Here is a 13,692-nt window from a genome sequence, read left to right on the forward strand (position 1 = left end):
TAATGAAACAAGCTATATGAATGGTTGAATGTGAAGCTGATGATGTGCCCTGTAAACTTTCACTCAATCCAAAATAAAAACATTTAATAAAAAGGAAAAAAAAAAACCCTGAGTGAATAGAAGCAAACACTGTAAAATGATGGTGCACTGAGGGGTTTGTAATCATTGCAATGAAATCAAATACGATAGGTTAAGTGTAAAACTGATGTTCGTCAATGTAAACTTTCACTCAATTCACAATAAAACTTAAAAAAAAAACCAACTAGCTCCATTTTAATTATATTAATTCCAATTTAATTTTTAATTTAGTAGAGTTAAAGAAATGTTAAATCTTAATGCTAAATTATTTTTCACAAAACAATCTCAAATACAAGGTCATAGTGTATTATAGTCTTTGACAGACTCTCAATATCAACTAGACTCTTGGTGTGACACTGTAGGATCAGCACTGGACTGTGAACCACAAAGTCAACAGTTCAAACCCACCAGCTGCTCCTCTGAAACCTTATACAGGGTCACTATGAGTCAGAACTGACTTGGTGGCACTTAACGTCAACTATCTTAACTTAATAAATCATTCAGCATTGAATTTAGTTGAGAAATACAATATAGTCATACCATGCTGTATTCTTTCAAGGTTACATTAGCTTATCTTCATCAAAACATACTTTTCATTTTCATCTATACTATATAAGGCAACAGCAATACATACTCTTAGTGAAATAGATACCTCTAAATGAGAAAATAAAAGTAATAAACATGCAACTTTCCAAAGTTGTACCTTAAAATGTTGAGGTATTCATATACAATCATCCTTCAAAATAATGCTAAAGAATTAATATATTCCTATAACTAATAGGATCAGCCTTGGACTGCGAGAACCACTGGTCAACATTTCAAATCTACCAGCTGCTCCTCAGAAACCCTATATAGGGTCACTATGAGTCGGAACTGACTCAATAGCACTTAACAACAACTAATGAATAAAAGTTTGACCACAGCTTTATACATATGGTCTTAAAATGAGTATCTAGACATTTATACTAAATACTGTGCCTCTCTGTTGTTTTTGTATGTTGTTGTCAAGTTGACAACAACTTATAACCATCTTATGCATAATTGCAAAACACTGCCAGATCCTGCATAATCTTATGTTTCTCTAGGATTATATATACCTACTGGTTTGGCACTGTAGGCTCAGCACTGGACTGCGATCCACAAGGTTGGCAGTTCAAATCCACCAGCTGCTTCTCAGAAACCTTATATAGGGTTGCTATGAGTTGGAAATGACTAGGCAGCACTTAGCAACAACAATGCCTCACTTATTTATTATCTTGTTATATGACATTTCTCATTTATGACAATAGTAAAAAATCTACTATCATTAACAACACATTAACAACATACATTTGTTATTACTGTTAAGTGCTGTCGAGTCGGTTCCAAGTCATAGCAAACCTATTTAGGGTTTCCAAGCAGCGAATGGTGACTTTGAACCACTGACCTTGTCGCTCACACCAACCTTGCAGTCCAGTGCTTTATCCTATAGGGCCACACCAGGACTCCAGTTACCAATGCTGAGGTGTGAGACAAGAGTTAACACTGACTGTGATGATTAGGTCATCACAGCTTGGCTGGTACATGATTCTTAGTGGTTTAGCCATTATGCAAAGATGTAATTTGAAAAACTATATAATGATGGAGTCATCCTCCATTTTATGAAGTGATGTGGTCATCCACTATTTTTGAATAATGCCAATTTTCGCACATGACCTAATCTTTGGAACCTAGCCATGTTGATAAGTGAATCAATATGACAATTGTTGTTTAGTGTTGTCAAAGATGTAATGCCAGATTTTATTTTATTTTTTAAGTTGTTGTTATGTGCCGTGAAGTCGGTTCAGATTCATAGCAACCCTGTACAGGGTTTCCGAGGCTGTACATCTTTACAGGAGCAGAAAGCCTCATACTTCGGTATGGATACAGCATAGGACTGGTTGGAATAAGCAGGAGGAAATGAAGCTAGAAGGTAGTCTAAGGCTATATTATTACAGTTCTGAGTACCATGCTCAGAAGCTTTACTCTGTAATCACTGTGAGACTTAAATTTTTCTTTTTTTCAGTGAACAACATAATCAGATACATGGTTCTAAAAAATATTGAAGATATTATTAACATTCTGGAGGAAGAAAATTTGTCCAATAGCCCATCAGGGAAATGATAAGGGCTTCCAAAATATGGCTATGTAACCCAGGAGATTGCATATGAGGGATGACATGAGTTAGTATCAAAGTTGCGATGACAGGTTCCAGCAAGTTTATGCCCCACACAAAGTAAGGAATGTAACACAAAAACCAGGTTTGGGGACACAGCAATTGAGTTAAGAGATATAAAAGGAAAAATTTATATTAGAGAAGTCAAAGGAGAGCTTTACTTTTTAAAATTTGCTAGCGGCATCAAATGCTGCAGAGGTCGCACTGGAAAAAAGACTGAAATTAGGCTGATGAGTTTAGCAGGGTCACTGGTTTTCAGAGACCTCACTCAGTGAAGGATAAACAAAAGAAGAATGCTTGTTGAAGTAAGTATGTGTATAAAATCCAAAGTTAATAAGGCTATATGCCAGCAGTTCACAAACCTTTATGGCCTCAGATCTCTTTATATTCTTAAAAGTTGATGACGACCCCACAAAAGTTTTTATTTATAAGATTTTTATCTATCAACATTTACTATATTCAAAATTAAAATTGAGACAAAAATTTAAATATGAGCGGGCTTCAAAAAATATATTAACTTATTGTTTGTTGTTTCTAAGTGCCACTAAGTCAGTTCCAACCCATAGCAAGCCTTTATAGGGTTTTCTGAGGAGTGGTTGGTGAGCTGGAACCATCGACCTTGCTGACCTTACAGCCTAGCACATTAACCCATGCCGCCACATCAGTCCTCAACTCATTCTTAAACAACAATAATTAATGTATTCCATGTTAATATAAATAGCATTTTAATGGGGGAAACCTGTAATTCCCAAAATAGTTCAAGAGTGGCATTGTTTTATATTTTTGTAGCTCTTTATCATTCAGCTAAATAGAAGACATCTGAATTTTCATATCTGCTTTGGCATTCAATCTGTTGCAATATGTAGTCTAAGTCTAAGAATATGAAAAAGATCTGGATTCCCAGAGATACATGCTTGAAAAGAGAAAGTCTAATTTAATAGCCTTTTTAAATAATTGTGGATATTGTTCTTTGACACTACATAAAACACAGCAAGCAGTCATTTCTCAAACTTTAGCTGAAATATGAAATAATATTGTGTTGTTCTCTTAAAATGCTTTGATCACTGGGAAATGCACATCTTTGACTATTTCATAGTACAGTGTCAGAGATCACATTTATTAATATATTACCACCAATCTCATTAGAAAAGTCTTTTAAAGTATTGGGAAACTTTCAAACTCATTAACTCAGTACAATTTTTTCAAAATTCAACATTTCACTTGAAAGATCAGTTTTTACATTGGGAACAAATACTGTTAATTGTTTTCCTTGAAGTAACAGGCTCACTGTGTTTCTAAGAAAGTGTCAATTAAGTGCCTAAGTCAAAAGTTTTTGCCTGTCATTCCTTCAAGTACAAGTGATGTTCTACGAAAAGGAAGCTAGTTCTGCTCACAACTCAAACTACTACATAGTTTTCTCTGTAGTCTGATATACAGAAATGCTTTATTTGTATTTTTCATTTTGTCAGACAGAATATTACAAATGACGTGAGATTTAATAAAATTTAATAATGCTTAAATCAACAATATTCTTGTATGAAAATGGCATTATTTTTACTGCTAGTTCACAGTAGTGACAAATATAATGAATATAGCAATGCAGTGCCATTGTTGCAATTCATGCCAAGGTGCCAGCAGTTTTATCCACCACTGCTTCGGCACCATGAGTATAAATGTCAACATGGAAAAAGAAATCTTAGTATAATTATGGAAACCATTTGGTCCTCAAGTATTTCCTTAAACAGTATCAGGGACCTTAGGAATTCCTCAGACCACACTTGGAGAATGGAAACCCTGTGCAGGGTCACTATGAGTCGGAACCAACTCCACAGTACTTAACAACAACAACTCTAGATGAGGGAGTTCTGATGTGGTGCTGTGGGTTGATGTGCTGGACTGCAAAGATTGTTTGAATTACAAGGTCAACAGTTCAAGCTTACCAACTGCTCCTTGGAAACCCTATACAGGGGTTGCTATGGGTCAGAACCAACTCGATGGCACTTAACAACAACTATACATTATGCAAACACTAGTAACCTTCCAAATCTCTATAAAGATGAACCCCTGTGAGCACTCTAAACCAAGATTTAAAAAAAAAAAACCTTGTAAGAGCTTTTGATACAAAATTTTTTTAAAAACACTAGTCTAGTATTGATGCTAATCATTTGCCACCACAGCACTATTTTTTTTTTTTTTTAATGTTCTTCCTATTAGTTTATCAGTGTTCTCACAAAAGCACAATGTAGGCATCCTCATGTACTTAACTGTCTTTGTGTTTTTTTAAAAAACATAAAAAAAAGTCAATTCTGATTTACGGCAACTCCATGTGTTGCAGAATACAACTGTGCACCACAGGGTTTTCAAGATTGAACACCAGGTTTTTCTTCCAAGGTTCCTCTTGGTAGATTCGAACCTCTAACCTTTTGGTTGATAGTGAAGCACTTAACCTTTTGTACCGCCCTGGGACTCCAAAAGCAAGATATAAAACCAAACTGAACCCACTGCCACTAAGTTGACTCTAACTCACAGAAACGCTATAGGACAAAGTAGAACTGTTCCATATGGTTTCTGAGGCTGTGAATCTTTATAAGAGCAGTCTTTCCGCCCTGGTGTGGCTGGTGGACTTGAACTGCTGACCTTGCAGTTAGCAGCCCACACTTAACCCACTAAAATACCAGGGGGCTCCTCCTTAAACCAAAAAACCAAACCCACTGCCATTGAGGGAATATGGCCTCTATACAGGGTTTTCAAGACTAAATCTTTATGGGAGAAGACAGCTTCCTCATTCTATTTTGAGATGACTGGTCAGTTTGAACCTCCAACCTGCAGTTAGCAGTCCAATGCTGAGCCACAGCATCACCAGACATATGTAGGGCATAAAGCAAACATACAAATAAGAAGTCTCCTAGAATAAGGAGTCTCTGAACATGAGAGTCCCTGGGTGGTACAACTGGCTAAGAAGCCAACTACTACTAACAAAAAAGTCTGGTGGTTTGAACTCACCCAGAGACATCTCAAAAGAAAGGCCTGGTGATTTGCTTCCAGAAGGTCACAATTTTGAAAATCCTATGGAATGTAATTCTACTCTATTATTTTCATTTCTAAATATTTGCTATTTTAATTAAGCAATAAAGACATTTTTTCCATTTGCATACAAAGAACTGGCAATAAGATACTAGTCTAAAATCGTTGTATATTTACGTTTATTGATTACTATCCTCAGACATTTTCCTAATAATGGTTCTTAAATTTTCTAAAGTTTTTATCTGAACCTTGTAAGAGCTTTTGATACAAAATTTCTTTTAAAAACACTAGTCTGGCACTGATGCTAATCATTTGCCACCACAGCACTATTTTTTTTTTTTTAAGTTCTTCCTATTAGTTTATCAGTGTTCTCACAAAAGCACAATGTATAGGCATCCTCATGTACTTAACTGTCTAGCTAATTACATTTGGAATGCTTTAAAGGAGCTCAGTAGATCAAATTTTAACTCATTAAGACCAACTGGAGAAGGACATCATGTTTGGTAAAATAGAGGGTTAGTGAAAAAGAGGAAAACCCTCAATGAAATGTAATGGCACATTGCACATTGGCTCTAATAACAGGCACAGCTCAAGAAAAGGACGTAGGTCCAGGCAGTGTTTCACTGTTATACCTAGCATCACTGAATCAGAACCAACTCGACAGCACCTAACAGCAACATGATCACCAACTACAAAAACTGAGATTCATTCATAGAAACATCATACATTTTAAAGAATATAATCTATCAGTTGAAGAACTACGTCCAGTCACATTTTATTCTAAAATACATTTTATGAATATAAGTTCATTTCACTGCATATCAAGTTATTCTGCAGAAAATATGACATACCAAGGATCTAGCCAGAGGAAATAGTCTTCTGTTGCAGTATAAAGAATTTGAACTACATAATTGTTTAAAATAAAATTAAAAAGTCAGGAGACTATAAAGGGAGAGAATGGGCTCATCTTCTCTGGAGGCTAACGAAGAAAACATTTTCAAATGTCTAGGAAGTTTAGAATTGGCCGCAAACTTGGATACTGAGACATAAGCAGTTAAAGAAGGGTGATTAACCAAATTAAACCTATTTCTTTTCAATGGATTAAATTCTGGCAGTATTCATCAAGAAAATTCAAGGCTTCTAACTAACAGATCTGATTTTGTAAAATGTGGGAAAACTGAACAATAACTGGAAAAATAATCAAAAGGGAATATTTATAGGTGGACATTTTACTAGAAAACTTATCTTCCTCTTAGAAAATAAGGGCAGTGTACTGCATAGCAACCAAATCTCTTGACTAACAGAGTTGGAAATATCACTGCCCCACTCACTCAAAGATAACTGTGGACCTGCACACAGTCCTGGCAATAATCCAATCTCCCACATCAGGGCACTGTCCTAAAAGAACTCACTACGCCTCTTCAGTCTCCCATTCCAGAGCTCTGACCCATCATATTCCCTGTTCTAGTAGCTATAGAATCCTGGTATGGCACTACGATAAGCACTGGACTACTAACTGCAAGATCAGTGGTTCAAACCCACCAATCTCTTCTTGGAAACCCTATACAGGATTGCTGTGAGTCAGAACCAACTCAAAAGCACTTAGCAGCAACAACAAACATATAGTTTACAAATTCGGGTCTACTCTGATTTCACAGCATCCACCATTACTACATAGGTCTAAACCAGTTTGAAGCCCTGGTTCAAAAGGTCAGTCTGACCCAAGGGATTCAAATTCTGTCAGCTGGTCACACACAGTGATTAGAAAACTGAAGCTGTCTAAGCGACAGCTATCCAATTTCCTGGTATGGTACTCTCCAGCCTTATCCTTGAAATTACCTTTAACTGCTAATTAACAAGTCAGGTTGTAGAGATTTCTTTCAACTACTGCAACTATTGCTTCTCAGTAGTGTTCTACAGTCTTTGAAATCTGTTTTTCCAACATTACCAGTTGTTGTTAAGTGCTATCAAGTAGGTTCCAACTCACAGTGACCCTGTCTGTATAGGGTTTCCGAGAAGTGGCTAGTGAGCTTGAACTGTGGCCTTGCAGTTCAAACTGGCCTTGCAGTCCAGCACATGAACCTGCAGCACACACCAGGACTCCAACATTACCAGAGAGCAAAGCATTTTGCGATTCAATATCTGCCCTATTAACAATGCCCTGTTCCAATGTTCTTTCCAAAAATGAATTTCAGAAACAGTGATAGGAAAGTAACAGATAACAGAAATTACAACTCTAAGGTTTTACTGATGGCCAAAATCAAGAGAGACAATTCAAAGAGAGAGGAAGGAAGCTGAGAAGGTCTTAGTGCAGAACACTTACTTTTAGGAACAGAGTGTCCCTTAGACTTCTGGTGAGTTCCCAGAGCCTCTTCAGTTTCTATCCAAATGACAATGCTTCTCTGAGTCCTCCTCAAGTAATGATTCCACCACTAAAAATTGGATCTACAAGAGCTCAGAAGTACTGGTAAACAATGTCAGGTGCCCCAATGTGGGCCTCAAGCCTCTTTTAAAGCCAGGCCCACTGCTTTGTCCTGGGCCAACTCCCCAGTGCACCAAACTCCTTCTTCTTCCAGGTGCCAGGCATGTGGCCTGTTTCTTCTCTTCTGAGCTGTCACCACCTACTCTATTTCTCAGGGCTCCTCTAACCACAAGACTGTCTGTGGAGTACGACACACGCATCCCCCACATCCTTGCTGTCCCTGCAAATAAACATATAGGCTCTTCCAGTTTCAGTATTTTTCTAATGGATACAAGAGAGAACAAAAAGCAACAACATAGTGCTAGAGATTAAAGTTATAACTGTCTCTACATCAAACTTTGAAGTTTCTGCCTAAAAAAAAAAAAAAAATCCAAAACTTGCTTACTGAGTACTTAAAAATTGTACAAAGTTCTAATACAGATATAGTCTAATACAGTAGCCTAAACCAAATCCAAGCTAATACAGATACAAAGATACCCTACTTTTCAAATTACTACTTAAACCACGGGTCCAAAAAATATTCATCAGCTTTATCTAAGAATAGAGGGTTTTTATTTTCCTTTTTATAATGTCCTGCTGTTTTATTACCTTGAATATAATAGATACTTAAAAATTGCTTTTTAAAGAATATGAAAAACATTAAATATTATTTCATCGCATGTAAATGGGAATTAATGTACAGAAAGCATTACGATTTACAAAAACTGTTAAAAACAGCTACTTTCACTAAAAAAACTTTAAGTTTTAAATTAGCTACCAATTCTGCCTGTAGATTAGTATGTCTTCATAAAACTCTGTTCGTGGGGTTTAAAAATCAAGATTTCTCATTGTTGGAAATCTTACACCTATTGAACATTTAAACCTAACATCAATATTTAAACCATCTTTTTTTTTCTCTTTCATAAAAGCAGACCACATTATAAGGCATTCCTTTATACTTTTATTTTGAACATTGTAATATCAAATTTCATAAATGATCTAAACATTAAGCTATCAATCAGAGGATTATAAGGAATTAATTCAAAGGAAGGCAAAGCAATCTCCTAAGTAGGTGCTGATCAAAAATGTCAGACTTTGAATTTCTTGGATAATTTTCTTTAGCTCTTTAATTGACTCAGATGGTTGTTTAAAAGACAGAACTATTAAACTGCAAGCCTACAATAAATTAAAAGTTGAAACTAAAAATAAGACAGAAATCATTTCACCTTATTTGTAAAGTCTAATAAATTGCCATTTAACAAAACTAAAGCTATGCAGATACTTTGTTTTTTAAAAACATGTGTTCCTACTAAATGGCATGGGCTCCCCTTCCAATGACTTATTTATACATTACTGGGTGATTTAAATAAAAATATTAAACAAAACCTTGAACTGAACCCACTAGATATCTACATTTTTAAAATAAGTTTAACGTGCTGTGTATTCTACAATCAAATACTTTTTTTAGTAATGAATTTAAATTACATCCTTTGCTCCAAACGAGGATTTCATGAGTTTTCCTTGGTCCTCACATACTAACACAAAAAGGCGGCCAACATTATTATATTCAGACGGGGCGGGGGTCCATTACACTCAGCAAAAAGAATTACATCGCAGTAGCTAATGCCTCTCTTAAATAATTTATTCTCTTTTGGCAGCAAAAAACGCTACAGCCTCTTCAATTAGCCCTCACCACAAACCATGGCTTGGATCGCGATCTATCTGACCCAATTGCTATCGCGGCCACAACCTCCGTCTCACCTCTCCTCCCGCCCCAGTCTGCATGTGTCATGGGCGGGGGCGGCCGCCGCAGGGGCGTCCTCGGCGCCGGGACCGGCCAGTCGGCCCGCGGCACGCGGGACAGGCCCCAGACTCACCGTGTGGAGGTGCCCTTCCGCACATCGCACATCATGCACTTGAAGGCCTCAGCGCTGTTCCGGAAGGTGCAGACGCTACAGTCCCAGTAACCCTCATCAGAAGACGGCTTCGGCTGCCGTTTCGGCCTGCAGGGCACAAAACGGACACGACTCGGCGCGGGGTCACCAGCAGGCCGCGCCCGGACACCCGGCCGCCCCCGCCCCCCACCCCAATTCCGCGACCCCTGCCCCGCAGGCCCCCGGCGAGCCGCTCTCTGGCTCGGAGGGGGAAGGGAGTCAGGGAAGAGAAGGGAGAGAGCGCGGCCGTGGACGCAGTCGCCGCCACAGCGGCTCTAACGCTAGGGGCTACCGCTGTGGCCGCCGCCGCCATCGCGGCTCCATTGTGGGGTAGCCGGCGCTGGCCCCTCACGCGCCAGCGCTCGCGAAGCAGCGGCGCCGCCCCCGTTCTTGCCCCGGAGCCCCGGAGGCGAGCAAGGAGGCCACCCGAAACCCGGCGCCAGGGCCCTGCGGCTCTCACAGTCCGGACCCGGGGCCGAGCGCTGTTACCTGGTGGGGCTCTTCTTGTCTCCCATGGCTTGGCTACAAATGCACGCCGAGAGTCGCTGCCGCGGCCGCTCTGTTTGTCAATAAGGCGGATAATAAGCCGGGCGGAAGCGGGCGGGGGAGGGAGGAGTGAGGGGGCGGGGAAGGCCGCACCGCCAAGCTCGGAGCCGCCGCCGGATCCCACGCAGCCTCCAGCTGTCGGGGAAACTCCTGCCTGGGTGCACGTGACCCGCGCCCGCCAACCAGCGGCCGCGCCGGAGACTTCAAACGCGGTCAGCGCGGCCCAGCACCCGCGGCGAGTTCGCGGGCGGCGGCTGCCGCTCTGGGCGCCGCCGCTACCGCGTCTCCGCGCTGTTTCCCGCGCTTCCCTTCTGCATCCCCGGGCGTCGTGCGCTCCCGGAGTTTCTGGCCGGGAAGCGTGTGGCCTGCCGGCGACAAGAAATGCTCCGTCATCCCACAAGAAGCCGGCGTTCCCAGATAGCCGACTCCGAACTGCAGAGCCCAGCCGGGGTCTCCAGGTAGAACCGCTTTTCTAGCCTCATCCGTCAGTGTCGACTAAGCACCCGCTTGAGGGATACCTGGAGGAAGGCGGGAACCAACATTGAGCGCCATTGCTTACTAATGTGTCTTCAAAACACTGCTTTAATCCACTCAAATGCCCTGCTAAATAGAGATTATCACAGTTTAGAAGAGATTGAGTGACTTCCTGTAGGTTGTTGGTAGTGCTTATGTGCCGTCGAGTCGGTTCCGACTCATAGCGACCCTGCATAGGGTTTCCGAAGCGGTAAATCTTTATGGTAGCAGAAAACCTCATCTTTTTCCTGCAGAGCAACTGGTATATTAGTATTGCTAACCTTGTGGTTACCACCTCAGCTAATAATCCATGACATTGCAAGGGAATGATAAACCAGAGCCTATTTCACATCCAAATGTCACCCTTTAGCTTCTCAGGCCTCTACAGTTCAGTGCCATTCAGTCATAGGGATTCAGAGCAGAAAGTCCCATCTTGCTCCCAGGAGCAGCAGGTGGGCTCCAATCGCCAACCTTGGGGTTCACAGTCTAGTGCATATCGTACTGATCGGCTTTTTAAAAGAAAAGAAATACTCCCAAACCCTTTTTCTAAATAATGAGTTTGTAAACACTGTTAACAAAGGAAGAGTTTTCTCCAGGATCTCATTACCTCAACATAATGGAGGCCCCCATTATCTTGTACTGCACTCTCATACAGTCATCTGACTGGTCTCTGAAACTCCAACCTCACTGCACCAAAATATTCAGTAAACCACAGCAAGATTAATAATAAATGCTGTTGACATTATGCCACCACTCTGTTCATGAGCTACTAATGTTGGCCAAACTCAACCTGCCAGTCAAAGGCTTCCACGTGTTTCCCCCAACTTCCCAACAAAAACACTGCCTCCTGCCAATACTAAAACAGCAAACCAAACCCAGTGCATCAAGTAGATTCAGGTTCATGGTGGCCCCAACTGTATATAAAACAGGATAGAACTGCTCATTAGGGTTCCCTAGTGCCAAGCTGCTGGGACCTTGTGGTCGGCAACACAACCCCTAACCCCTAACTCACAGACACCACAAGTGCTCCAAGACAAGACTCCTGGAGCAGCTCAAGGTCAGTAGTTGGCAACTACCAGCTGTTCCGCGAGAGAAAGACGAGGCTTTCTGCTCCTGTAAAGATATGTTGTTGTTGTTAAGTGCCGTCGAGTCCGTTTTCGACCCATAGCAACCCTGTACAGGGTTCCTGAGGGTGTAAATCTTTACGGGAGTAGAAAGCCTGATCTTCTCCCGCGGAGCAGCTGGTAGTTTCGAACCGCTGACCTTAAGGTTCGCAGCCCGATTCGTAACCACTATGCTACCAGAGCTCCTTCCTGTAAAGATATACAGCTATGGGAACCCTACTCAGGGTCACTATGAGTCAGAACAGACTCTATGGCACACTACCACCAAAGAAGAAACTAACTCCAAAACCCTTCTTTCAAGCACTAAAATCCCCACCCCCGCTTCTCTATTTCTATTCATTTTTCTAGGGACACAACAAATCTGATTTCTTCAATAATTTGTTCTGTCTACTAGTTGGAAGCGTTTTAATGTGCAGACAGCATCGGAAACCCTGTACAGGGTTGCTATGAGTCAGAACCGACTCCAGGGCACATAACAACAACAACAACAACAACAAACAATGGAAATAGTACAGTTAGAAATCCCAGTGTTCAGCTTGGTTTCTCTTGGAAACTTTGCTTAATTTCTGTCATTCTCAACTTCTTTGCAAACTATAATCTATATTTATAAAGTTGATATATTACTGATAATAAAATAACGTTTTTAGCACTACATGCCAGGCACTTTGTAAAGGGCTCAAGAACTATGCAAATGTTAGTTCTCCTCATCTAGTCTTAATCTCTTCATTTAAAAGACAAGGAAGTTAGGGCCTAGGTTAAAAAGGTTTCTTTTTAATGGATAGGCAAAGATTAGAGCTCAGATACCCTATTGTTATTGTTAAAAGTGCTGTGAAGTCTGTTCCAACTCTTAAAGACCTTGTATAGGATTTCTGGAGGAGTCCTGGTGTGGCACTGTGGATTAATGAGCCACAATGCAAAGCCATTTGAACTGAAAGGTCAGCAGTTCAAGCTCACCAGCTGCTCCTCAGAAACCCTATATAGGCTCGCTATGGGTTGGAACCGACTCGACAGCACTACCAACAACATAGGATTTCTGAGGCTTTCAACCACTGACCTGTGTTTCAAAACAAACAAACTTGTGGTCCAATATTATTTACCTTACAGTGCCACACTAGGCTCCGAATGTCCTATTGTTGTTGTTGTTAAGTGCCATTGTTAAGTGTTAAGTGGCACATTAACTCACAGCACCAAACCAGGATATTGTTGTTGTTAGGACTTGTTGTTGTTAGGTGCCATCAAGTCGATACCTACTCATAGCGACCTTATGCACAGCAGCACGAAACACGGCCTGATCCGGGGCCAACCTCACTACTGTTGCCACGCTTGAGTCCATCAAGGCTGTCCCTGACCACCTTACCAAACATGATATCCTTCTCCAGAGATTGGTCCCTCCTGACAATATGTCCAAAGTATGAGAGGAGAGACGAAGTTTGGCCATCTTGGCCTCCAAGGAGCACTCTGCACTTCTTCCAAAACAGAAGAAGCTGCACTTCTTCCAAAACAGAGCTATTGGGTCTTTTGGCACCTTCAATATTCTCCTCCAACACCATAACTGAAAAGCATCAATTCTTCTATGATCTTTCTTATTCACTGTCCAGATTTCGCATACATATGAGGTTATTGAAAATACCATGGCTTGAGTCACGCATACCTTAGTCCTCAAGCTGACATCTTTGCTCGTCAACAATTTTAAAAGGTCTTGTGCAGCAGATTTGACTTAAGGCAATACGTCGTTTGATTTCTTGACTGCTGCTTCTGTGAGTGTTGATAGTTGATCCAAGAAGAATGAAGTCCTTGACAACTTCAATCTTTTCTCCA

The 13,692-nt window shown here is 40.7% G+C and overlaps 1 protein-coding gene across 3 annotated transcripts in view; it reads right to left on the bottom strand.

Moving 5' to 3' along the window:
* The window catches only part of YAF2 (YY1 associated factor 2), a 132,487-nt gene extending 122,113 nt beyond the window's left edge, over positions 1-10,374 (bottom strand). The window contains exons 1-2 of one of the 3 annotated variants that reach the window (XM_006865306.1): positions 10,181-10,374; positions 9,635-9,760 (exon numbers count right to left, since the gene is read on the bottom strand). In XM_006865306.1, the coding sequence (XP_006865368.1) occupies positions 9,635-9,760; positions 10,181-10,206 (152 nt within the window). In that variant the 5' untranslated portion in view covers positions 10,207-10,374. The remainder of the gene's footprint in view (positions 1-9,634; positions 9,761-10,180) is intronic. The other 2 variants (XM_006865307.1, XM_006865308.1) reach the window with 2 other exon arrangements.
* Positions 10,375-13,692: the final 3,318 nt, after the last annotated feature.

This window comes from Chrysochloris asiatica, unplaced genomic scaffold (genome assembly GCF_000296735.1).
Source record: "Chrysochloris asiatica unplaced genomic scaffold, ChrAsi1.0 scaffold00077, whole genome shotgun sequence".
NCBI lineage: Eukaryota > Metazoa > Chordata > Mammalia > Afrosoricida > Chrysochloridae > Chrysochloris > Chrysochloris asiatica.